Genomic DNA, 25,147 nt, shown 5'->3' on the forward strand with positions numbered 1-25,147 from the left:
CATCCCATGGATGCTGAAAAATGCAGATTATAGGAAACGCTATATATAGCACAGTCTCTGGCTCCCTCTAGTGGCCAGTTCAGTTCTGGTAATGACATTGTGGAAATATCTCCAGTGAATGCTATACATGTCATGGTCTCTGACTTCCTCTAGTGGTAAGTTTTGATAACATTTAGAAATAAATATTACTAGGATTTTTCTTTTAATATTTTTAGTATTTTCACACCATAGATAAGTGAACCAGCAGATACTGATCCCGCAGATAAAGGGGTCCTACTGTCAAATAATTGACTGAAGCATACATTTGGAGAGTGAAGACGTACATTATAGTAATGTAACAGGATGACATTTGTGGACCATGACTTGCAAGCAAAAGGTGGTTATAAAGAATATGAAGTATAATGCACCATATTCTGAATGACAAATATAAAAAAACTATCCACTATTGTTATATTAGGTGCAGATTGTTAAAAAAAATTAGCAAGAGAATGTAATGTCAGACTTAAGAGTTTTATACATTCAAAGGTACTGCCCTTCAGCAGGGTCAAAACTACACTGTTTATGGTTCTGGATTCAGAGCTTGCCACATATTCTTGTTAGGCCTACCCTAAAATTTATTCTCCTTATACAGTTCTTGACTATATGGCTATAGGTAGGAGCTTATCAAAGAGTCGCTCATATTTTGTAGGTTCCAACATAAGTAAATGGGACTCCTCTGTGCCAGTTTTTGACTTCTTACAGTATGCCCCCAATTCTTCTACATTGATCTATGAGTCACCAATGAATTGGTTCATATGTAGATCAGTTGATTACATTGCAGTGGTGCCTTGCTTAACGAGGAAATCACTTTACGATGAGGTTTTTGCAATCGCAAAATGATGGTCTAAATGGGGGGATTTCACTTAGCGATGATCGGTTCCCTGCTTCGGGAACCGATTTTCGCTTTACGACGATCAAAAACAGCTGATCTTCGGGTTTCAAAATGGCCGCTGGCGGAAGAAAATGCCCCCCCACTGTGCTTTGGGATGGATTCCTCGCTGCACAGGCATGGAAAATGGCCGCCCCTATGGAGGAACTTTGCTGGATGGTGAGTTTTCAGCCCACTGGAATGCATTAACCAGGTTTTAATGCGCTTCAATGGGCTTTTTTATTTCGTTTGACAATGTTTTCGCTCTACAGCAATTTCGCTGGAGTGAATTAACATCGTCAAGCGAGGCACCACTGTATATTGAAAAGGACTGCAAGTGGGACATCATGGATATTCTGGTTTTACTATCAGTACACCTTCATCCATGGCAATCAAGACTTGCTCTTGCTTATACATGTGTGTGAAGCAGGCTATTGACAGTTCCAACTCCCAATTTTGAAATCAGAGTGGTTTAGCTTGAATAAATAACACACTTCTCACTTGAAATTCGGCACTTTCAAAGTTGACTGTAAGCCAGTGCCTCTTTACGAGCTCAAATTCTGAGCATGAATTCGGCATTTCCAAACAGACTAAGTGCTTCTTTTGATACACTTTTCGTTCTTTTTGACAACCAAATCAAATCGGACTGAGGAGAATTTCCTGTTGGCCTCAGAGCAAGAAAAGAATGTTGACACTTCATCAGTCAAAGATATTATTCACTCTGTTAAATAATGTCTTTTCTTAACGACTCACTTAGAATTATTCTGCAATGAGGCTTTTCTGAAAGACAAACACCCCCCCCCCTTTAATCATTCCAATCTAAAAATCAGTAACATTAGAATAAAGGAATGTTACAAAACAAGTTTTTATTCAGTCTTAACATTAAAATATTGCAAGCTAGGAATGTACACAAATCTTCACAGAAAACTATAAAAAGCAGTAGGCAAGCTCTTTCTCTCTTTTCAGAGGCAGAGAAAGAAAGAAAAAAATGCTTTGTATGTATATATAAGTAGTACTTCAGATATCATACATACCAGAAAAGAAGTAATCATAATAACTCTTCAGAGAATGCCCACAGTCCTGGACTTACTGCTAAAAGTGGTGGCATTCTAAGTATGAGCTTTCAAAAGTGTAGGTGATGGGATTTAAGCTAGGCTTGCCCAACCTGCTCTACTCTGCATCTCCTTGTTCACCCTAACCAGTAGGGCTCATGGTGAGGGATCATGAAGTTCAAAGCATCTGGAGGACATCAAAGTGGGAAGGCTGACTTAAGCACTATTTTCCTTTGCAAAGGTATAACTGCATATTGGCTTTAAAGGCTCTGTACGAGCCAATGTAGCACAGCACACAAACCATTGGGATGATTGTTCAATGTTGCATACCTCCAGACAAGATTTAGGAGTAGTAAACTCGATATAATGGATGTGGGTAACATACTGCAGTTGTATACAAGGGAGCAATCTCTAGAGAACCCAGTTAATCAGGTTCTCTCTGCAGTATAGGTTAGGATTTATATATGTAAGCAGACAGTACATATCTTGATAGAGCCCAAGATTTCTACATACCAAACCAAACGTTTTGGTTGAATTCCATTTGTTTATTCCATTATTGCTTCCATTGTTTTTCCGCTCTCTCAGAGTCTGAGTCTTGTATGAGAAAAAGGGATCAGACAATGGTCTCTTGAAAACCTCTTTATGTACAAAAAGCCAACAAGTTCTATAAAGTAAAGCATCTTTATAAATATTAAATAGCTAGGTAAAGATTAATAAAAATCTAATAAGTTTTTTTTAAAGTCTGAAACAATTTTTGAAAGTGATTGACACAAAAACAAATGGAAATACTTCATACTAAACAGGATGCGTTGCCTGCCCTGCACAGCTGGGAGTCATATTTTAGAATCATGTCCAAAGTTAACTTCATAAAAGTTGTGCAGAACAGCTGTGAACCCTTGTGCTAATAGAAACTCAGTAATATCAAGATTACCACATAAGAAAATCATTTTTTTCAATTTTCTATAATCAGAAGAACAAAGGGCTGTTGGAGAAGGGGTGCAGATGGAAAATAAGACACGTATACAGTATATCCAACTCTTTGGATAACATATGAGCAATATTCTTGCAACCTCCCACAGATGATCAGTGTCAATTGATCATCTGCTAGGAAAGAGGATGTGCCAATCATCATAAAAGCTACCCACTTCCTCCCTTTATCTCAGCCAAAGTAAAGGGATGGCAAATGTTATACAAGACCGGACAGCACTAATAACATATTTAGGTAACAAAGACGGAAGGATCCTCAAAGCAGAGAATACAGAAATAGCTGCTGTGTTGGGAATTTCTAAACTGAAATTCGAGAGATGACTCAACCTGATGCAGGTTAGATTAGTCTGACCCGACATGCAACCTTTTGGAGCAGGAGCAAAGCAGAAGAACAAAAGATATGAGTATTCCATGTACCCATGGCTTTATTAGGCAAGCAGATTAGGCATGGATAATGGAGTCTTTAAGAATTATAGCTAGGTGTTTTTTTGCTGGCTGCCATTTGGCTACAGTCTAGAAAAGTTTTGAAAAATGTTTCCAGCTCAGTGCTGCAAAGAAAAATGTGGAAATATCTTTACATTTTCCCTCTATTTCAGCTTCTGCTTCCCACTCTCGGCCAAAAGAGATTAAGCACTTTTAAAATATCAGAGAGCCCACAAGCAAATGGAGAGATTTAGACTTTGCAGACAAAAAACTCTCTAAGTTCTATAACTGATATTTCATGTAAGTATGATGGGCATCACTAGTCCAGCCCAAGGTAAATACTGGCTTTGAACTATTTCTCAGCTGGATGCAAGAGGCTTCCCCTGTGTCAAACTGCTAAGCATTAAATGGGATGAAAGACTGATATCTTAGGTGATCACATACTTTTCAGCTTGAATTTCTCAGAGACATATTGTACAGGATACTATGATGATACTCAGCCCAGACTAGCGCCATTAGCATGATCACTAGACTGTTCCATCACTTCCAATTTGCATATCTAATCAAGCACACCCAGTACAAGAAACGTCATGAAAACTAAAAATAGAACTCTTGTATTCCAAAGTAGTCTGTCTTTGACTACTAGAAACCAGAGGCAACAGGAATTGTGTATTACTATTGTGTCCAGCTGTGACTCTTCTAGAACACATCTAGATGATAAAAATTGGAAAGAGAATTCTAGACAGGCTGTATCTTTGAGTGGCTCTATCAAGGCTAGCTCTATGATACAATTGAACAGTAAATGGGGGTTAGTGGTGGAGAAAATGCAAAGTATTGTGGTACATTAAAGACTAACTAACAAATTTATTTCAGTGTGAGTTTTTGTGGATCAAAAGACTAACATAACCATATCTTTGGTAATCGCAACAAGTTAGTTCCTATAATAAAATGTGCAGAATCCTTCCATATACACGACTAAAATGTCTGGCAGCTGGAAATCTGAAACTAGAAATAATGACCAGATATAGACGAGTATCTAACCATCACATATAGTAGGGCTGCCGTACCCACAGAATCAGTATCCACAGTTTCACTTATCCACAGTTTGAAAATATTAAAAGAAAAAACTAGAAACACATATTTTCATTGTGTAGTTACCAGATCTGGCCAACAGAGGGAGGAAGAGACCATGATAGTGGTGCCTCGACTTACGAATATCCCGACTTACGACCATTTCGAGTTGCGACCAGCTCTGGCCGCAAAATTTTGCTTCGACTTGCAGCTGGAGCTTCAAGTTGTGACAGGAAAAAGGCAGGGAAAAAAAGCTGGGAATTCTAATTTGCTAACCATTGGTAGGCGGAGAAGTGGTTTCTTTGTAGCTCTTTCACCCCCAACGGTTTGAGTGACTGGTCAGAGGAGGCTTCGGACTGCCTGGTGCTCCTTTCTGCTCCTGGGTAAGTACATTTACTTTGTTTTGCAGAGTGGGGTTGGGTTTTTTGGGGGGGGTTATGTTCCTGTGCTGTCAGGTCTTTTGTGTTTTAGGGTTTTTTTTCTCCCAGTCGCATCACATTTGGGCTGGCTGTCTGTGTTGGGAGGTATTTTGTATTCCCCCCCCCCCAGCCCCATGGCAATCCGCTGGGGCAGGCTGTGTGTGGAGGCGTTTGTCTTTTTTTTCCGTAGCCCCACGGCCTTCTGCTGGGACTGACTATGTGTGTGAGAGATTGTTTTTTCCCCAGCCCCATAGCGTTCCGCTGGGGCTGGCTGTGTGTGTGGGTTGTCTTTTTTTCCCATAGCCTCATGGCCTTCCGCTGGGAATGGCTGTGTGTGGGTGTGTTTTTCCCAGCCCCATAGAGTTCCGCTGGGGCAGGCTGTGGGGGGGTTGCGGTTTTTTTTTCCGTAGCCCCATGGCCTTCCGCTGGGACTGGCTGTCTGTGGGAGGATTTGTGTTTTTCCCCAGCCCCATAGCGTTCCACTGGGGCTGCCTGTGGGGGGGGTTTGTCTTTTTTTGTAGCCCCATGGCCTTCCACGGGGACTGGCTGTGTGTGTGTGGGGTTGCGTTTTTCCCCAGCCCCATTGTGTTCCGCTGGGACCGGCTGTGTGTGTGTGGGTTTGTGTTTTTTCCCAGCCCCATAGCGTTCTGCTTTTCGTAGCCACATGGCCTTCCGCTGGGACCGACTGTATCTGGGGGGGTGTTGTCTTTTTTTCCATAGCCCCATGGCCTTCCGCTGGGATTGGCTGTCTGTGGGGGGGTTTGTGTTTCTTCTCCAGCCCCACAGCGTTCCACTGGGGCTGGCTGTGTTGGGGGGGTTGTCTTCTTTTTATAGCCCCATGGCCTTCCGCTGGGACCGGCTGTGTGTGTGGGGTTGTGTTTTTTTTCCAGCCCCACAGCATTCTGCAGGGGTTGGCTGTGTGTGGGAGGGTTGTGCTTTTCCCCCAGCCCCATAGCTGTCCACTGGGGCTGGTTGTGTGTTTTTGTGGGGCTTTGGGTGTTTTTTTCCAGCCCCATAGCATTCTGCTGCGGCTGGCTGTTTTTTGTTGTTGTTGTTGTTGTTTTGGTCTGTTTCTTTTTCTACCCAAGCGCGTTCTTATTGGGCTTGCAGCGGGACTTGCTCCAATGTTTCTTTTTGGATTGGTTTCTTTTTGTTTTTTGCATGGTGGTGGGCAAGCCCTGGGAGACCTCCCTGGGGGTGCCCGCGGCCGCAATCAGCGGCTTCGGAGCTCTCAGAGGGCTTCCTCCGATGTTGGGCGGAAAGTCCTTTGAGAGCTCCGAAGGCAAAAAGGTAGGCAGAAAGGGCGGGACATTCGAATATCCAGCCCTTTCTCCCTGCCTTTTTGCCTTCGGAGCTCTCAAAGGGCTTTCCACCCGATATCGGAGGAAGCCCTCTGAGAGCTCCGAAAGTGCCGATCTCCTTTCTCTCCCGCCCTGCGGCTTCTCCCAAAGGGCTGTTCCCGATGGCTTTGTGGATCGCCTTTCTCCCCCCCCGCGACTTCTCTGCTGCCACAAAAGCCATAGGGAGCAGCCCTTTGGGAGAAGCCGTGGGGCGGGAGAGAAAGGCGATCCAGCCTTTCTCCCCCCCCCTCGCTCGGAAGAACGGACTACACTCGCACACCCTTTTCTTTTGCAGCGTGGGATTGGGCTGGTGGGTTTGGTGTTTTGTTATTTATTTATTTATTTATTGCATTTTTTTATTCGGCCGGAACGGATTAACAAGGTTTCAATGCATTCCTATAGGAAATCGACTTAACGAACTTTTCAACTTACGAACGCTGTTCCGGAATGGATTAATTTCATAAGTCGAGGATTGACTGTAGCATGGCACATGGCTCCCTCTAGTGGCCATTTTTGGTACTACATGGTGAAAATATTTTTTTTCTGGATCCCCCCCCCTTTTACCATGCTATGTATAGCACTTGCTATTATCTGCAGTTTTCAGCATCCGCCGGGGTGTGTGTGTGTGGGTTGAACCAATCCCCTGCAGATATGGGTGTCCTACTGTACTTGTCATTAGATGAGAGAGAGAGAGAGAGAGAGAGAGAGAGAGAGAGAGAGAGAGAGATGTTGTAGCACCCTTAAGGCTAACTGCTGTATTTTAATGCAAGCTTTTGCGGATCAAGTCCAGTTCTTGAAAGCTCACAATAAAATATAGCAGTTGCCTGATATGTTTCCATTGACTAAGACAGCTACTTCTTTGAACATTTATAATTAAGAACACCTGGGAAAAAGTATTTGCATTATAAGTGATTATGACTTACATGTCCATCCACATGTCCTGAAACACTGAACCAAAAGTTATTTAGAAACTCCACGTCTCCTTAATGTTTTCTGTTTCAGTGACCAGAAAACTATGCCAATACCTATTGCATCTACCACTCATAGGAATTCAAACCCCCATCTAAAACAGCTGAATAGTCAAGAGGACTGAGTTTGCCCCTGTACTGCCATAAAGAACTTAGAAAAAGTCAATAATAAGGTAGGGGGAGAGAATTTGGCTACTCCAGAAACTGAATTTTCTTTTTTACCCCTCTCTTTAAATAGCTTTAAAAAGGCTGTGGAAATATTTTTCAAAATTTCTAGCAAGTGTCTAGTGAAATTTCAATACTCAGAGGAACTGACAATAAGACTTTCCGTCACTGAGGCAGTTTCAATGTACTACAGTTCTTCTAGGCTTTTCCTAACACTAGCACAAAGAGAAATTACACTGATGCTCAATTTTCCTGAGTTGTAGAATTTAGCGTTTCTCAGTACATACGTTTCGGTTACTTAGGATAAGGATCAATGTTTAATGTTTAATGCAGGGGTTGAAGAAAAAAATTGTTCTTAGAAAATGCCATCTTGACTTTTTGAAATGAGAAAATACAAAGTTTTTTGTTCTAGATTAACAAAACATAAGAATGAAAAATTGCTTTAATTGTTCCTAACCTGGAACCAAAGTGAAGTCCAGGTTAGTAATAGCTGGTAATGACTCTATTCCCTTTACCAAAGACACTCTTGATTCCAAAGGTTCATAACTGGTAGGATGTCAATACAACTGCTGGAGGAAAATAAATTGAGGTTCTGAATACCCAGTGATAGTGGACCTTAGAAGGCTGTCTGACGAGGGTGACTGACTGTCTGTAACAGGCAACAGCACTTGGTGATCTTCTGTTCCAATTGGGAGAGGTAATGCTATGTCTGAAGGCTTTATGTCTCCGGGCTCCAGTAAAGGGCTCTTCTCACCTGGAATGGAGTCTTTATCATTGATGGAATGGTCAAACGTGACAGCCTCCTGGGGGTTCTCAGAACCTGTACGGATGAACAGAACATAAGAGTATATTCTTTCCTGAAAGCACCTACATTAGATGGATAAAGAATACACCCACAGACAGTACAGTGGTGCCCCGCTTTACGATTGCCCCGCATTACGACGAATCCGCTTAACAACAATCTTTTCTGTCGCAAAACAATGGTCTAAATGGGAGAATTTCGCTTTGCGATGATCAGTTCCCTGCTTTGGGAACTGATTCTTCGCAAAATGATGTTTTTCTAACAGCTGATCTGCTGTTTCAAAATGGCTGTCGGGTAATTAAAACGGCTCCCCGCTGTGTTTAGGGACAGATTCCTCGCTATACAGGCAGCGAAAATGGCCGCTGTATGGAGGATCTTCGCTGGACAGTGTGTTTTTACCCCACTGGAATGCACTGAACGGGTTTCAATGCGTTTCAATGGGTTTTTTTAACTTTACGATGTTTTCGCTTAACGGCGATTTTCCTGGAACGGATTATCGTCGCTAAGCGAGGCACCACTACATATGCCCCCCCATAAGCCAAAAATTTTGGACACCATCACTAATGTTTAGACTAGGCCAGCACCCGCAAAACAGCATTATTTGAAAATCCCAAAATGACTTTCTGCTCATTTCCGTCTTTTTAAACGTTATTTTGGACAGGGATGCCCCCTCAAAATAACATGTCAAGAAGCTTGTAAAGGCATTAGCCATTCTCAAGCGAGAAACTTTGGGAGACTGGGTGAGCTTAGAGAAGATGTAGATATATCTCACTAAATTGGGTGAATGCAAAAAAACAGTCTTCAGACCTCGCAAAGTTGGCCCCCTCGCCAGCTCTTCATATACTGGAATTTGAAATTCATATTTTAGCTGAGAAGATCAACAGAAGTTTACAAAATCTAGTAATGGAGTTATAAATGTCCCTGCTTTGAAAGCATAATGACACAGTTAGTAAGAAAGGATCTCAGAAACAGCCACCCTGAAACCAGTATTCAAATTCTGATCATAAAATTGGAGCTGGAATAGGCCATTTCAAGTACAGTCGTGCCCCACTTAATGATTGCCTCGCTTAACAAGGAAATCGCTTTCTGATGAGGTTTTTGCGATCGCAATTACAATTGCAAAACGATGGTCTAAATGGGGGAATTTCGCTTAGCGATGATCGGTTCCCTGCTTCGGGAACTGATTTTCGCTTTATGACGATCAAAAACAGCTGATTGCTGGGTTTCAAAATGGCCACCGGCTGAAGAAAATGGCCCCCGCTGTGCTTAGGGACGGATTCCTCGCTGCACAGGCATGGAAAATGGCTCCCGCTATGGAGGATCTTTGCTGGACGGTGAGTTTTCAGCTCATTTGAACGCATTAACTGGGTTTTAATGCATTTCAATTGGCTTTTTTATTTTGTTTGATGATATTTTCACTCTACAGCAATTTTGCTGGAACGAATTAACATCGTCAAGCGAGGCACCACTGTATCTCTTACCTAAAGTCACAAACACCTTCACACATGATGGCAAACAAAACCCATGTGATGGATATCTTAAATGTGACACCTCCTTTTGCAAATATTCCTGACTATCCAGTTCCCTTTTCTAGTGACTTGGAAAGTTTTCTTTGAATTATTTCTCTATTTTCATACAGAAATATCTTCATAGGCTCAAGAAAACCAGTGTGACAGAGCAGTTAAGAGTGAACAGACAGATAATTATGTATCTTCCAGGCATTTCCAACAAAATGTTATGTTGTTAGCCGCCTAGAGTGGTCCTAGCAAGACTAGATAGGCGGGATATAAATTAAATAAATAAATAAAAGTTCACATCAAAGATGACCACTGATCAGGAATTACTGGATCTGTAATAAAATACTTCTGCAGAGCATCATGCTACCTATCCATGTTACAGGGTCAGACTAAGATAAAAAAAATAAAACACACCATTTTAGTTCAATACACACTGAACTATAAAGGACAGGTGATGGGGGGGCTTGCCTACAAACAAGCAGGCTAAGTAGGTGGCCTTTCAGGCTATGTTTCTAGAAATACTACGTATTTTCAAACAACCAGTTCCTCCTACCTGTATGGACCTTTGCTTTATGTTTCTTGAGGCTTTTTATATCTGTGAAGGAGTTTCCACACAACTCACATACGAATGGTCTTTCACCTTAAACAAACAAACAAAAAAAACTGTCACGCTCCACAGACATAACAGTGCAAATCTAAGAAATGTACTCCAGATCAAGCCTATTCAATGTGATTCACTTTCCAGCAAGCACTTGAGGACTGGAGTCTTAATTTAGTAATCTGACCATAGGAAAAACGCTGCCTTCTTACAAAGCTTTTTTAAAAATGTTATGATGGCATACTAGTTTGAAAGTCACAGCTTTATGAACTAAATGAAGATCTGGTTAAATCCTCAACCAGAAATGATTTTTAATAAAGAGTGATTCACCCCACCACTTGTTTTTATTGCGGAAGGGGTGGTGGGAATCAGGCCATCATCCCGCACCTTGAGATCCCTTAATTTAAATAAATAAATAAATAAATAAATAAATAAATAAATAAATAAATAAATAAATAAATAAATAAATAAATAAATAAATAAATTTCACTCACTTGGGCCAGTCTCAGAGGCTGCAGGACAATCTCAGGTCTACCTCTGGTTGTTCATACAGTGGTGACCCACATGACGACCATAATCCGTCCCACTGAAATTGCTGTTTAGCGAAATCGTTGTCATGTGAAATCCATTTCCCCACTGGGATGCATTTAAACCCGGTTTAATGTGTTCCAATGGGGAAAAAACCTCGTCATCCAGTGAAGATCGCCCATAGGGAAGCCATTTTGCGAGCACTGATCAGCTGTAAAAATGGCTTTCCTGCGAAGCATGGGTCCGGAAAACACAGGGCAGCCATTTTGCGAAGCCGACGATCAGCTGTAAAAATCATTGTCTTGCAAACAAACGGTTTGCGAAACACGGACCTATTCAATGTCCAGAGAATCCCCCATGGAATGACTGTTTTGCGAATCGCTATAGCGATCGCAAAAAGTCATTGTCATGCGGATTCCTCGTTTAGCAGGGTCGTCGTCTTGCAAGGTACCACTGTATACCGTCCAAAAAAGCTGCAGTGATGCTTCCTGGGAGTTGTAGTTTTGCTACCGTTAAGCCTCTATAGAGGGCACTTCTTGAAGAACTACCATGCCCAGGAAACACTGTGGTAGCTTTTTTTCTTCACATTAACAACAAGAATTATGTCTGAGAGAACCATGCAGCCTTTGAGACAAGACCCTTTTCTGGGAGAACAAAATGCAGGTGTCTGTTGGTGTGGGTCTGTGGCCTGGAGCATGCAGAATAATACCTATTTGACATTAAGTAATCTTGGTAGGTGCATAAGCACAAATTAAGTCTAGAAAGAGTAACACATAGGAAGAAGCATGCCTGAATACAAACCTGTATGAGACCGAAAGTGTTTGCTGAGCTCTCCTGAAGAAATAAAACTTTTCCCACAAATGCCACATATATATGGTTTCTCCCCTAGAGAGAAAAAGGAGCTGATTAATCCAGCATGCAATCTACTGACAACCTTCTGGAATCACAAGAACAGAAACAGACTTTAGTTTTCCCCCATCAGAAGGCATCAACAGACACAAACAATGTCTATATCCTTCTTATTTTATGTTGTCCATTCTAAATACTGTAGTTGCTTCAATGCAGGCAGCACAGCTCCATTTATAACAGAAGTGGGGCACTTGTGCCCCTCCACTTGGGAGCTGGACCACAGCTCTCGTTATCTCTGATCACCAGCTGGAATTCTAGGAGTCAGAGGAGTCCAGAATCATTTTCTGGACCACCGATTCCCATCTCTGATTCACAATATGAAGTTGACCTATACAGCCATACTATTGGCCCCTCTAACCTAGAGAGAGGGATCTTCTAGCCTTAAGAGTGGCATGTAATCCTCCGAAGTTTTGTTTTAGGGTTTCCTCAGCCACCCTCAGATTTCCCTAAAGTCGTTGGCTTGGGGGGAAAAAAGGCCGTTTCTACTCCTAGAAAAAACTAGAAGCACCACTTTTGTCTTATACAAGGGTGCACTGTCGACCCCTATTTTAACATCAACAGTGTGCCAACAGGTTAGTCACTTGTGGGAACCCTTTTTGGTGTTTTCTAGGTAAAGAGGACTCAAATGTAGCTCACCATTCTCTTCTTCTGGGGGCACCCTGGGACTGTGCAGCTTGCCCAAGGCCACGCAGGCTGGCTCTTCTGCGATGCACAGTGGGGAACTGAACTTCCTGCCTCTGGTTCCACAGCCAGAGACTTAACTTGTCTTTAAAGCAAGAATGCACTCTCCACCCTTGCCCTCCCTAAGATCCACCTTTATTTTGCCCTCCCTAAAGAGACTTTACAAAACTGGAAATGGAATTCCATCTGTCTCCAGGTTTGCTTTTTTTGACAGTACTTTATCCCCCATCTTCCAAAGCCTGCCTCCTGCAGATCTAACCTACCAAGGTCTATCAGCTTTGCAGCCGTTCTCACTGGGGTTTTGCCCAGGATCCATCATCTGGACTTCCTATCTGCAAAGCATGCAGTCTTTCTCCTAGAGGCTACTGTAGTCTTGAAGCATCCAGGCAGTCTATTTCTAGGCAATCTATCAAAGCACAGGCCACCCATTTTCCACTATCAAACACGACTAGTGCGCTATGGCTGAACATGGGAAGTTAAAATTGCCATCAAGTGGTGTTCGTGTCAACAGGCAACAGAATAGATTAGAAAGGGTTAACATGTTCTATTTCTCTGTGAATGAGAAATTAGCAACTCTACTGTGGGACCTCCTTATATTGCTTCATGCTCGCTCTCAGTTTCTCAGCAAGACTAATAATTCAGCATCTCCTCACCTGTATGCTTTCTTGAGTGTGTGATGAGTGAACTTGAGACAGCGAAAGCTTTCCCACAGGTGTCACAGACATAAGGCTTTTCCCCTGTGTGTCGCCGTACGTGATACGTCAGAGTGCTCGCCTGCGCAAATCGCTGGCCACACCTATCACAGACATATGGCTTCTCTCCACTGTGCTTCCTAAACAAAATGAGCAAGTTGAATTCTATCAGTTTAGAATCAGCTCTTTCTCTGGGGAAAAACTTTTTTTAAACTAAACCAGTCAGCTTCATGCAATGCCTCTTTTCACTTACCTGGCATGAATTTTCAAATTGCTAGAGGTTGCAAACTGCAGGTTGCAGGCGTCACACTTGTAAGGTTTCTCTTCACCATGATGCATACGGCTATGAAAAACCAGCTGGCATTTCTGAGCAAAGCTTTTATCACAACGGTCACATTTGTAAGGTTTCTCACCTGCGGGAAAAATCACCTGCTTACTTTAGCCCTGTCTCATGAAGGATGAGAAACAAACATCAGAACTATGAACTAGGATGATATACCCAAGGGAAGGGACAAAGCTCAAAATAAAGGGAAAAAACATGCCAAAAATGTCTTGGATAATGTGTCTAAATTCAAGTCAGCAGTGCTAGGCTTGAATTCACCCAAGTATTGACGGTTTTGCAAATTAGCAGGAAGCCGTCAGCTCAAATCTCACTTGCACCATTTGTTCGATGCAATTTCAGATCAGAAGCTGGATCGCACCAGCTCGACCAACAGAGAACATTCAATCTACATTTGGTAATGTAAGAGGCTGTCTATATACCACATCAGACCACTGGTTCATCTACTATACTGTTGCTTTCCATAGTGGCAGCCCGGGATGACAGAGACTTGTGGTCCTTCAGATGCTGGACTATAATTCCCATCAGCTTTGGCTAACATAACCAGTGGTAATGGATGATGGGAATTTACAATCCAGCAAAATCTACCCTGAAATAAACAGAACACATTATCTTAATCAAAGGGCCAAGCAGCAGATTAAATACTGATATAGATAGCTTGATTTGTAAGGATCTATCTGTCCTACCTTGCTGCCCAGGAAAAACGTACCATATTTTTCGCTCCATAAGACACACCTGACCATAAGACGCACCTAATTTTCAAATACCAATAATTAAATAAATGTGTGTGTCTTATGGAGTGAATACTGTCCCCCCCCCGCCACTATCGCTGCCTTCAGAGGCCTCCGGAGGCCTCAGAAGGCACCACGGGGGTCCCCCCTACCACCATCTCTGCCTTCTGAGGTGGTGGGACTGTATTCGCTCCATAAGATGCACACACTTTCCCCCCACACTTTTTTTTTGGGGGGGGGAAGTGTCTTATGAAGCGAATACTGTCCCCCCCCGCCACTATCGCTCCCTTCAGAGGCCTCCAGAGGCCTCAGAAGGTACCGTGCGGGTCCCCCCTGCCACCATCTCTGCCTTCTGAGGTGGTGGTGGTGGAACTGTATTCGCTTCATAAGATGCACACACTCCATCACCCACTTTTGGGGGGGGGAGTGCGTCTTATGGAGCGAAAAATACGGTAACTAAAATCAAAACAAAGGTGGTGAGGGAAATTCCAGAACCTCACGTAAGTCTTCTAATAATCCATCTACAGCAAGTACCATTGCAAAATGCTGGGGGCGGGAAGGTAACTTAACAGAGAGAACAGGTAGGGTTTCCTGCTTGTATTCCCAAGCAGTAACTCTCAACACCAAGCACCGAGCCTACCTGTGTGAGTTCTTACATGTGTTTTCAGCTGGTTGCACTGTGTAAACGCCTTCCCGCAGAGCTGGCACACATAGGGCTTAACACCTTTGTGGATTCTCATGTGCCGTCTCAGACTGCTGGCTTCAGAAAACACTTTCCCACAGGTGTTACAAACTGGCTTGGACTTGGAATACTTCTGATCCAGTTCCTCTCCCAAGTTCTCCAGCTGGTAAGAGTTCTTGTCACTGGTGATGTTAGACAGGCGATGCTCCTTCAAAGCACAACCCTGCTGCACTTTGCCCCGCTTGGGTTTCAAAGTTATCGTCTGACCAACAATTTCCTGGGCAGCAAGTGTTTCGCTTTCCACCACAGGTGTAAGCTGCAGTTCCGAATTATCCCCGCCCTGGGCAGCTTGTTCTGTTATCTCTGTTGCCAATTTATTTGCATCTAAAAACATCTCCACAGCAGAATTCTCCGAGACATCACCTGGATATTGTACAGGTTTGCTTGGCAGATTTTTAGGGGCGTTGAAGGCCTTCTTTCGTTTTTTAGTATGAACGGGTTTTTTTTCCAAGGTGGTTGTTAAAACAGGGGACTGAATGGGGTCCATAGAAGGGGCATCCAATTTCTCCTGATTATTGTAGTCACGGAGGGTTAACAGGCAGGTTTGCTGGTTCAGAGCAATGTTTCCAGTAATACTAGAGATTTCTGGAGAGGCAGGATTAGCAATAAAGTTAAAGTCCTCCATTTTTATTTTACATTTGGTGACTACTTCCTCCACTTTGAGATAGTCAGCAGCCTGATGTATTTCTTTAACATTCCAACTGGAAAGAAAAACAAATTCAATTGGAATGTACCACGTAAAAGAAACATGGCTGTCTTTAAAAAAATCTGTTTAAATATTATATTGAACAAGGTAGATAAAAACAGATTATTATTTTTTAGGAAGTCAGGCTGTTATCCAATATGCGTGAAATTGAAGATCAGCTCATTGAACCGAGATAACCTTTTGGGGGTAGCCATAGGGAATCCACATAGCTGGAGGCTGCACAAAAATGACACAGCTATGGCTATCACACCACGTTTTACAGTGTAATAGGGAAATGGGTGTTACTATACTCCCATTTTTGCAGATACACCATAACGAGAGACGACAGTCCATGAATCAAGCCTTGTTCTCTTCTCAGCCTGGCAAATTAATTTTTTTAGAGATTCCCAGATGGAAAAGCTGATTGAGAGATTCTGAGAGCAGCAGACCTGAAAACTAACATTTCTAAGCTTTGATTTCCTTTACACTAAATTATTGCCCAAATTTAACTGTGTTTTAATATCACCATTTATACAATCAGTGTAAATTCTGGTAGCAAATTGCAGAAAGATTTAGTGAGCAACAGCAAATGCCTCTGCTGACTTCTTAACCTGTGACAATTCACTACTGAGATTTATACCAATTGGATTATACTAGCAGATATAACTAACAGGTTTTAGCCAGTGTTTAAGCATTACAAATGAAAAGGATCACTGGTTTGTCCGAGGCTTTGCGATAAGCATAATGGCCTAGTGAAAATCTGAACCTGGGTGTCCCAGATGCAAATTCAATGTTCAAGCCATTGTGCTACAACAGGAAAGCTACAAGAGAAATTAACATTATTGGCTAGAATCTTACCTATATGTGCGTTAGTTTTGCTTTGCATAGAACGGTAGTGAACCACTTCAATATGTTTCCGTAAATATTCTTCACATCATACCGTAGAACTATACAGTACTGCCTCGCTTGACGATTACCTCGTTAGACGAGGAAATCGCTTGATGATTAGTTTTTTGCGATCGCTAAATGATGATTTAATGGGTTTTTTTCGTTTAACATTGATCACTTCCCTGCTTCGGGAACCGATTTTTCGCTTAACGACGATCTTTACAGTTGATCGTCAGGTCTTCAAAATGATCGCCCGCTGTGTAAAATGGCTCCCCACTGTGTCTTAGGGCGGATTCCTTGCTTTACAGGCACCGAAAATGGCTGCCTTATGGAGGATCTTCGCTGGATGCTGAGGTATTTCGCCCACTGGAACGCACTGAACCGGTTTCTAATGCGTTTCAATGGGCTTTTTCATTTCGCTTGACGAGGATTTCGCTTAACAGTGATTTGAATGAAACGAATTATCCTCGTCAAGCGAGGCACCACTGTACTGTATTTCTGCTGAATAAACTAAGTAGACTCACTATAATTAACCCACTCAAACTGTGTGCAATGTGGCTGCCAATGCACTAAGCTAATACTTCAATTTCTGTTTGACATATACATATTTTAGTTCACTTTTTTGTTAATCTGCTCCTTCTGTGGCAGTTACTTAATTGGGACTATGATCCATGAGGCAGCAATATATTCTCCGTAAAGTGATCATCTGTACCCTATGCAAGGAAATTCCCAGTTTCATTGTATTACCTGTCAAGAGTTAAATCTCCTGTATATATGAACTCCAGAAGTTTCTGAAATCCATCAGCCTTCACTTGATTCTGATCCAAATATACATTACTCTCTGAAGTGTCCCTGTAAAAAGCCCCAAAGTACTCGCTAAAGGAAGCCAGAACATTTCTGTGAGCTTTGAATTGGAATTCGCCGATAATGATGGTGCAGTCACAAAGGAAGCCCACCTCTCGCTGTTTGTTCAGTCTCTGTAATAGGTGCTCACAGTGATGGGAACACTGCATTTTGGGCAGTGGGACACAGCTTCTTCCCTTTGGCCTAAGAAAGCAAAGGACACATATTTAGCATTAGTGTGCCAGGCACAGAACAGAAAGCAGAAGCAACATGGTCCCAGAAAGAGTTATATTCTAAATCTAAACCAAACATATACAACCATACTTATATTTCTAGACTACAGTTTTCATAATCCCTGATTATGAGTCCTTTCAGAGTTGTGGTCTAAAAGTGGAAGGCACTTAGTAGCCAACCTCTGTTCTAAACAGCTGGTGAGGAAGAGGAAGGAAGAAGAAAAGATATTATCACTGTAGAAAAAACATGGGATTTACAGGAAGATCTAGGCACCCAAAACAGCATTCCAATAACCAGCATCTCATAAAATTAAAGTTATTTAATAGACTTTTTACACAAGTCATTGAAAAAGCTACATACTAGAAAGGACTTTATGATCAACCACTATGGGCACAGGTGACTTCTGGCAATATCAACTAGAGAAACAACTTTTTAATGGTATTCCTCTGATTAGAAAAAAAGAGTCTAAGGAAGGGGACACATTGTTAAATTATAATAGCTTTGGAATGCATTGGAATGAAACACACACTGGCGTTTTAAGCCAGCATGGCCACTGTCCCCTAATCCAGGCATATATGACTAGGTGTGATTTAACATCTTAACACCTACCAGTCAAGAATCTCCATCACTAAATATTAAATCTCCCATCTTGAAAATGGATCTTTTGAAACACACTTCATAGCCATTGCATTTGCCTTAATTTCTGGACTTCCATTTCTTCTCCTAACTCCAATCTATTTCTGCCACATTGGCAGAAATATTTTAGAGAACTCAAAAACTTGCATATTTTGGATGATTCTTAGAAAGTACTGCTTAAGTGTGTGTTTTGTTTTCTCCTTCTCTCACACAGATGCCTGACATGGCAATAACCTCAGCCCCCCGTTTTTTATCATATCAATCCTCCCTCCATCCAAAACCACTTGGCTCAAGAAACCATTTACTCATGCACTAGCCACTGTGTTTCATCCCTGACAACCCCAGTCCCACAACTGACCAGGTAGCCCATCATAGGATCATAAAATAATTGAGTTGGAAGGGGCCTATAGGCCATGAAGTCCGATTGAATTATATACGAACTATATTTTACAGATCAATCCTAAACAGGTTTATTAGCAGTAAATTGTATTTACTTGTTTCTATTCAACATACTTCCTAAATGATGTACAATATAACTGCATCTTTGTTTTGCCATTTTATACTCTACGTGTATTTACAGCATGCACTTTTACTACAAAGCAGGGAGCCGCTCTCTAGACTAGTGGATTTGTTCCCTGTTATTCATCCTGAAAAGAGCCGCCACACTTCTAAACTTCACTCAACTCTCCAGGGCACAATCCTAAAATCACAGAATGGAGAAAGGCCTCAGGTCACATGATCTTGCAGGTCAATGAAAAACAGTGATCCAGCATTTTCTGAACTATCTCTCATGAAGTTTACCACCTTCTGAAGCCATCTGCTTCCCAGCTCAAAAACTTCAAAAATCGGGAAATTATTCTCAACCTTGGACTAAATCCCTTTTCGCAAAATTTGAACCCACATAGGAAGTGTGTGATGTTTCCTATCCTCCGAAGCAACACACACACAAAAGTTGGCTCTGTCATTTTTGCAAGGAGGGAACAGCTTCCTGGTTTCTAGGATCAGCTTCATTTTTTTCAGTGTAACCCTAAGAGCCAACCATGTTTACGAGATGCAAAAGCCCTTAAAGCATCCTACACCGCAGAATCTGTTCTTAAGATCAGAAGTGAGTGATGCTGGCAATCCTTTTAAGGGGGGGGGGGTAAGCATTCCCAATTAAAAACCAAGTTTTCTTTCATTTCAGCAGTGTTGTTTAAGGAGGAAGTAGTTTCCTTGCTGTTAATGATCCTATTTCACAGTCGAGCCATCAAATAGAGACCTACCAATATATAAGCCCTTCACGGATTGCTGCCCTGTCGTGGCGAAGAGGCTTGAGTAATTCAGAGAAGCTATGAGCTATGCAGGGACACCCAAGATGGACAGGTCATAGTGGAGAGTTCCGACTAAATGCGATCCAGCTGGAGCAGGAACTGGCAAGCCACTCCAGTATCTTTGTCAAGAACGCCCCATGATCAGAAACAAAAGGCTAAAAGATATGATGCTGGAAGATGATCCCTTCAGGTCGGAAGGCGTCCAACAAACTACTGAGGAAGAGCAGAAGACAAGGACAAGTAGCTCCAGAGCTAATGAAGTGGTTGGGCCAAAGTCGAAAGGACGCTCAGCTGCAGACGCGCCTGGAAATGAAAGGAAAGTCCGATGTGTTAAAGAAAAATACTGCATAGGAACCTGGAATGTAAGATCTATGAACCTTGGTAAGCTGGATGTGAATGAACAGGAGATGGCAAGAATAAACACTGACACCCTGGGCGCGAGTGAACTAAAATGGACGGGAATGGGTGACTTCAATTCAGATGATCAACATATTTACTATTGTGGGTAAGAATCTCATAGAAAAAAAGGAGTCGTCCTCATAGTCAACAAAAGAATGGGAAAAGCTGTACTGGGATACAATCTCAAAAATGACAGAATGATTTCAATATGAATCCAAGGCAGACCTTTCAACATTACAGTAATCCAAGTTTATGCACCAACCACTGATGCTGAAGAGGCCGAAATTGACCAATTCTATGAAGAATTACAACACCTTCTAGAACTGACACCAAAGAAAGATGTTCTTCTCATTATAGGGGACTGGAATGCTAAAGTAGGAAGTCAAGAGATAAAAGGAACAACAAATTTGGCCTTGGAGTTCAAAACCAAGCAGGGCAAAGGCTAATAGAATTTTGTCAAGAGAACAAGCTGGTCATCACAAACACTCTTTTACAACAACAGAAGAGGTGAATCTACACATGGACATCACCAGATGGGCAATACTGAAATCAGATTGATTATGTTCTCTGCAGCCAAAGATGGAGAAGCTCTATACAGTCAGCAAAAACAAGACCTGGAGCTGATTGTGGCTCTGATCATCAGCTTCTTATAGCAAAACTCAAGCTTAAACTGAAGAAAGTAGGAAAAACCACCGGGCTAGTCAGATACTGTATAATCTAAACCAAATCCCTTTTGAATACACAGTGGAAGTGAAGAACAGATTTAAGCAATTTGATTTGGTGGACAGAGTGCCTTAAGAACTATGGATGGAGGCTCGTAACATTGTACCGGAAGCAGCAACATAAACCATCCCAAAGAAGAGGAAATGCAAGAAAGCCAAGTGGCTGACCAACGAGGCCTTACAAATAGCAGAGAAGAGAAACAAAATGCAAGGGAGATAAGGAAAGTTACAGAAAATTGAACGCAGAAATAGAAGGGGAAGATCTGGAGGCTGTGACAGATTTTACTTTCCTGGGCTTCATGATCACTGCAGATGGTGACAGCAGCCACAAAATTAAGAGACATCTGCTTATTGGGAGGAAAGCGACGGCAAACCTAGACAGCATCTTAAAAAGCAGAGACATCACCTTGCCAACAAATGTCCACATAGTCAAAGCTATGGTTTTTCCAGTAGTAATGTATGGAAGTGAGAGCTGGACCATAAAGAAAGCAGACCGCTGAAGAATTGATGCTTTTGAATTGTGGTGCTGGAGGAGACTCTTGAGAGTCCCCTGGACTGGCAAGGAGATTAAACTTATCCATTTTGAAGGAAATCAACCCTGAGTGCTCACTGGAAGCACAGATCCTGAAGAAATCTCCCTAGAAAAGACCCTGATGTTGGGAAAGTGTGAGGGCAAGAGGACGAGATGGCTGGACAGTGTCACCAAAGCTTTTGTTGTTGTTTAGTCGTTTAGTCGTGTCCGAGTCTTCGTGACCCCATGGACCAGAGCACGCCAGGCCCTCCTATCCTCCACTGCCTCCCGGAATTTGGTCAGATTCATAGTTGGTAGCTTTGATGAGAGAAGACGAGATGGACAGTGTCATCAAAGCTACCAGCATGAATTTGGCCCAACTCTGGGAGGCAGTGGAAGAGAAGAGGGCCTGGCGTGCTCTGGTCCATGGGGTCATGAAGGGTCGGACATGACTAAACACTAAACAACAATCTATATAATTTATCTTTGGCCCGCCTTTCATATGTTCTCAAAAGCTTCTGGCTTCGGGCAGGTCGCTCCTTTTCCTCCAACCTATGATCAGCTAACAGACATTCTTGACACACAAACAGGGAGAAAGAGAGAAAAAGAGAGAGACCGCGCTCGGCTTCTCCTCGCTTTTCTCCTTCCCTCTTCCAAGGACACAGCATTCCCTTCTTCTCCCCCCCTCCATCGCCTTTCTCCTCTCTTCTCTTCTCTCCCCCCCCCCGCAAATGCCAACTTGGTCGCGTCCAGTCACCCCCTTCAGAATTATTTTTAACAAACGCACCTGGAAGCGGCAGGGATGGGTCGGTGTGAGGGCGAGCACGAAGCGCCGCTTCCCCTCAGGCTGCCATTTTACGATGTCGCGGCCGCCCCTCGCCGCTTCCTTGGACGGCTGGCGGGGCCTGAAATCTCACTTCCGTTCTCAGTAAACTCTGGGAACCAAAGCGGGCGACGGAGGGATACGGTCGAAATGGAGGAGGGGGGGTGGTTGGGTAAAATCCCGTTTGTGAGAAAGAGAAGCGTTAAAAACTACGTTTCCCATGATGCATCGCGCCCGAAACCTTGATCCAGGTTTCCCAGGCGTCCTCCTTTCCTAAAGTTTTTTTGGGGGGGATGGTGGTTGGGAGAGAGGTAATTGTCAGTGGCTCCCTCAAGTGAAATATTTGAGATCCAAAACACGAGAAATGGGGGCATAATCCCTTTTCTTTGGTGGCCGGATTTACACCTGCAAAAAAAAACCCCACCCCGAAAAGTCTTCCTTTTCCCGAAGATACATAACATAGTTTCCTCGTAAATTTAGCACTTTGGAGCTGCTGCAAGTCGGTGACAAAAATTGCTGCATCTTCATGCACTCCTTTGAACAGTTTTGAGAAAGGAAAATACGTGAATCCAGTCCAGGCTCTTGGGTGCTAACAATTTATAGTGAAATATTCAAACATCGATTTAAAAAAAGCAGGGGATCACGCAGACATGCACTTGGACGGCGTTTTCTTTCCTTAACGCAGAGTAACAAGAGGAGTCAGTTGTACGTTTTCAGTATTTACAAATTGTTTTGAAGGGATTGAAAAATTTATCGTGTTTCCGCCCGGTTTCGAACCGGGGACCTTTCGCGTGTTAGGCGAACGTGATAACCACTACACTACGGAAACTTGCCTGCTGTAGACTTTGCAATTACCCTTCATAAGTCTTCCGGTCCCATCTAGCATCAATTTAAGAGGTATGATGTGTGGTTATTCCTTTTAAATTCAGTTGTACTAAGCATGCATGTAATGTGGTTATCCTAAAAGGATTTTTATTAGCCTGAACACGCAAACCTACATAAGTATTGGCACTCCTTATGGAATTTTAAACTTCCCTTCCGATTATTTCCCATTGAATCGATTGCACCATTCATTAATTGGAGAAACACGTACTTGTTTAAATATGTTATTACACACATATTGGTGAAAAAAATCATGGACATGTTTTGTTTTTAAAATCACGGTTTTTTCTATTTTGCTTTAAAATAATTGATTGGATACTTCTCTGATATTCCAAGAAGAGGCAAATAAAGAGCCAAACCAAAAAAATTAAAAGACTACATTTGCTTTATTCTTACAAATACTTGTAATTTTCAGACTACAGTCTTCTATACACATACATGGAATTTGGTGATAAAAAAAATAACTGCTCCCTTTCAAACAAGCGGCTATAAAGGTGAAATACAGCGTTTTCTAAGAAAAAAAACACTCTGCTTATGTTTCTGCCCGGTTTCGAACCGGGGACCTTTCGCGTGTTAGGCGAACGTGATAACCACTACACTACAGAAACTTCGGCAAGACCCTCCTCCCCTCAGTAAGCACAATTACATCATTATTCGATATACAGTATGTATAACCACACAAAAGCTATATTCTACTGAGTGCAACAGGGTTTGCTACCAGATAAAGCAACAGAAGATTGCGAGCTTAGCATATTTTATGCTAAGCCGTTGCTGTCTAAACTGGAAGGCAAAATAAATTAGAAAATGCCATGTAGTCCTTACATAAAACAAATTAAGAGCAGCTCATACCTTTATTAGACCACTAAAAGAACCCGAACAAACAGCTAGCTTTCTACATTAACCCGTCTTTCTCAGGCTGTACATCCACATTTTGTAAGGGAAAAAAACTGTTGAGAGTCCCCTGTTGGAGTGCAGTTCCAATTACATGATAACCAGGAGAAATAAAGTGCAAGCACAACATATAAAGTCACACAAATTTTGGGGGAGGGGTACAGAACCTAAATTCTGCCTTACAGGTCAAATCCAACAACCACTTTTCTTTGGGTTTGTTTGTTTTTTCTTCCAAGGTATTTCCTTTCATTTTGTTTGGCCAATCAAAGTCATTTCCATCTTCTTCCACTGGATGGAACAACATTAAGATGAGTAACTTCAGGCATAGGAATCCATACTGTCTCAGAAGTATTGTATTCAGTATCCCTGATCTCCCAAGTAGTTTCTTTCATTCAGCATGCTCTGTTAACTGTAATATCCATAACACTTAAGTGCATATCCATGTCATTGCTTACTTTTATAATTTATTCTACTCTAACCGCCCTACAAAAGTGTTAAAGGGCTATATACTAAGCTCCTGTTCTTCATACTCCTCTTCCTCCCAGCAAAGGATGGATGTCATCATGGCTATTCTAACGATTATATGTTCCAGCCAAATCAGTCTCTAATGTTTTCAGCCAAAATGTTATTCTCCTTCCCACACTTCTTTCCCCATTTATTTTACTCTGAATTACCAGCAGTAATAGTCTATCTTTTCTATTTCCCATTACATTTCTCAAAGTAAAGTCATTACTTAACTTGCTTTTTGCATTATATGCGTTTCATGGTTTCTTGACTGCATCCATTCACTTTAATACTTCATCTTTGGTCACTCTTCAGTCCAAAAAATTCTATTCAGCCAGCAAGAGCAACTCTTTTATTCACTAGAAATCCCGATTGGCTTCCTTCCATCTTCTGGGATGTCACCATGTATCAGATAGATGTTTTCACACATCCGTTTATAATCTTATAGATTAGAAATTTGCTCTTTGAAATGAGCTTCCTAGAGTGATGAATTCTGTGCCTCTTCACAGTCGACACACCATCCTTATTATACGTTCAGTTCTGCAGTCTGATTTGCCGTTCCTTATTTAAGGCAGGTGACTGGGCTCTGCTTACTTTCTCAGCTCTCTAAATCTAGAACTCCCTTCTATTTTCAAGACCTAAAACACTGTCTCATTTCTTCTATTGTTTTGTGAACTACTGTGAAAGCTAATCAGAACACTTGTCTGAACACATCTTCCAAACCAGGTAAGCGAAGGAGATCCTTACTGTAATAACAATGTAGATTCTCACATTATATTATCATCATCCAGCTAAGAAAAAAGGACAAGCATAGTTTTCATAACATGACCTAAGTACATGCCAGATCAGAGAACCGATACTTGGCATACACACCTCTCAGGAGTCCTACAGAAACCTATAGACCTCTCCAGGGGTGGGGGTGAGGGGAGGAATCAGAAGCCTGTGTG

At 42.2% G+C, this 25,147-nt stretch overlaps 1 protein-coding gene and 2 non-coding genes across 4 annotated transcripts; all 3 read right to left on the minus strand.

Annotated features, from left to right (window-relative positions):
• Positions 1 to 1,748: 1,748 nt before the first annotated feature.
• Positions 1,749 to 22,095, minus strand: MYNN (myoneurin). 2 transcript variants are annotated; one of them, XM_072996179.2, is made up of 8 exons: positions 21,888 to 22,095; positions 17,193 to 17,492; positions 14,771 to 15,573; positions 13,313 to 13,472; positions 13,021 to 13,199; positions 11,579 to 11,662; positions 10,205 to 10,291; positions 1,749 to 8,152 (listed from the first exon to the last, which is right to left on the minus strand). In XM_072996179.2, the coding sequence occupies exons 2-8, from the start codon at positions 17,456 to 17,458 to the stop codon at positions 7,890 to 7,892; spliced, it is 1,842 nt and encodes a 613-aa protein (XP_072852280.2). In that variant the 5' UTR covers positions 17,459 to 17,492; positions 21,888 to 22,095; the 3' UTR covers positions 1,749 to 7,889. The 2 variants fall into 2 exon arrangements, with proteins under 2 accessions (XP_072852280.2, XP_072852281.2); XM_072996180.2 differs by having other exon boundaries at positions 17,402 to 17,492; positions 21,888 to 22,094.
• Positions 22,096 to 22,679: 584 nt separating this feature from the next.
• On the minus strand, positions 22,680 to 22,752 carry TRNAV-AAC (transfer RNA valine (anticodon AAC)). Its single transcript has one exon. It is a non-coding gene; the product is annotated as a tRNA-Val (tRNA).
• Positions 22,753 to 23,340: 588 nt separating this feature from the next.
• Positions 23,341 to 23,413, minus strand: TRNAV-AAC (transfer RNA valine (anticodon AAC)). Its single transcript has one exon. It is a non-coding gene; the product is annotated as a tRNA-Val (tRNA).
• Positions 23,414 to 25,147: the final 1,734 nt, after the last annotated feature.

This window comes from Pogona vitticeps, chromosome 3, assembly GCF_051106095.1.
Source record: "Pogona vitticeps strain Pit_001003342236 chromosome 3, PviZW2.1, whole genome shotgun sequence".
In the NCBI taxonomy this organism is placed as follows: Eukaryota; Metazoa; Chordata; class Lepidosauria; order Squamata; family Agamidae; genus Pogona; species Pogona vitticeps.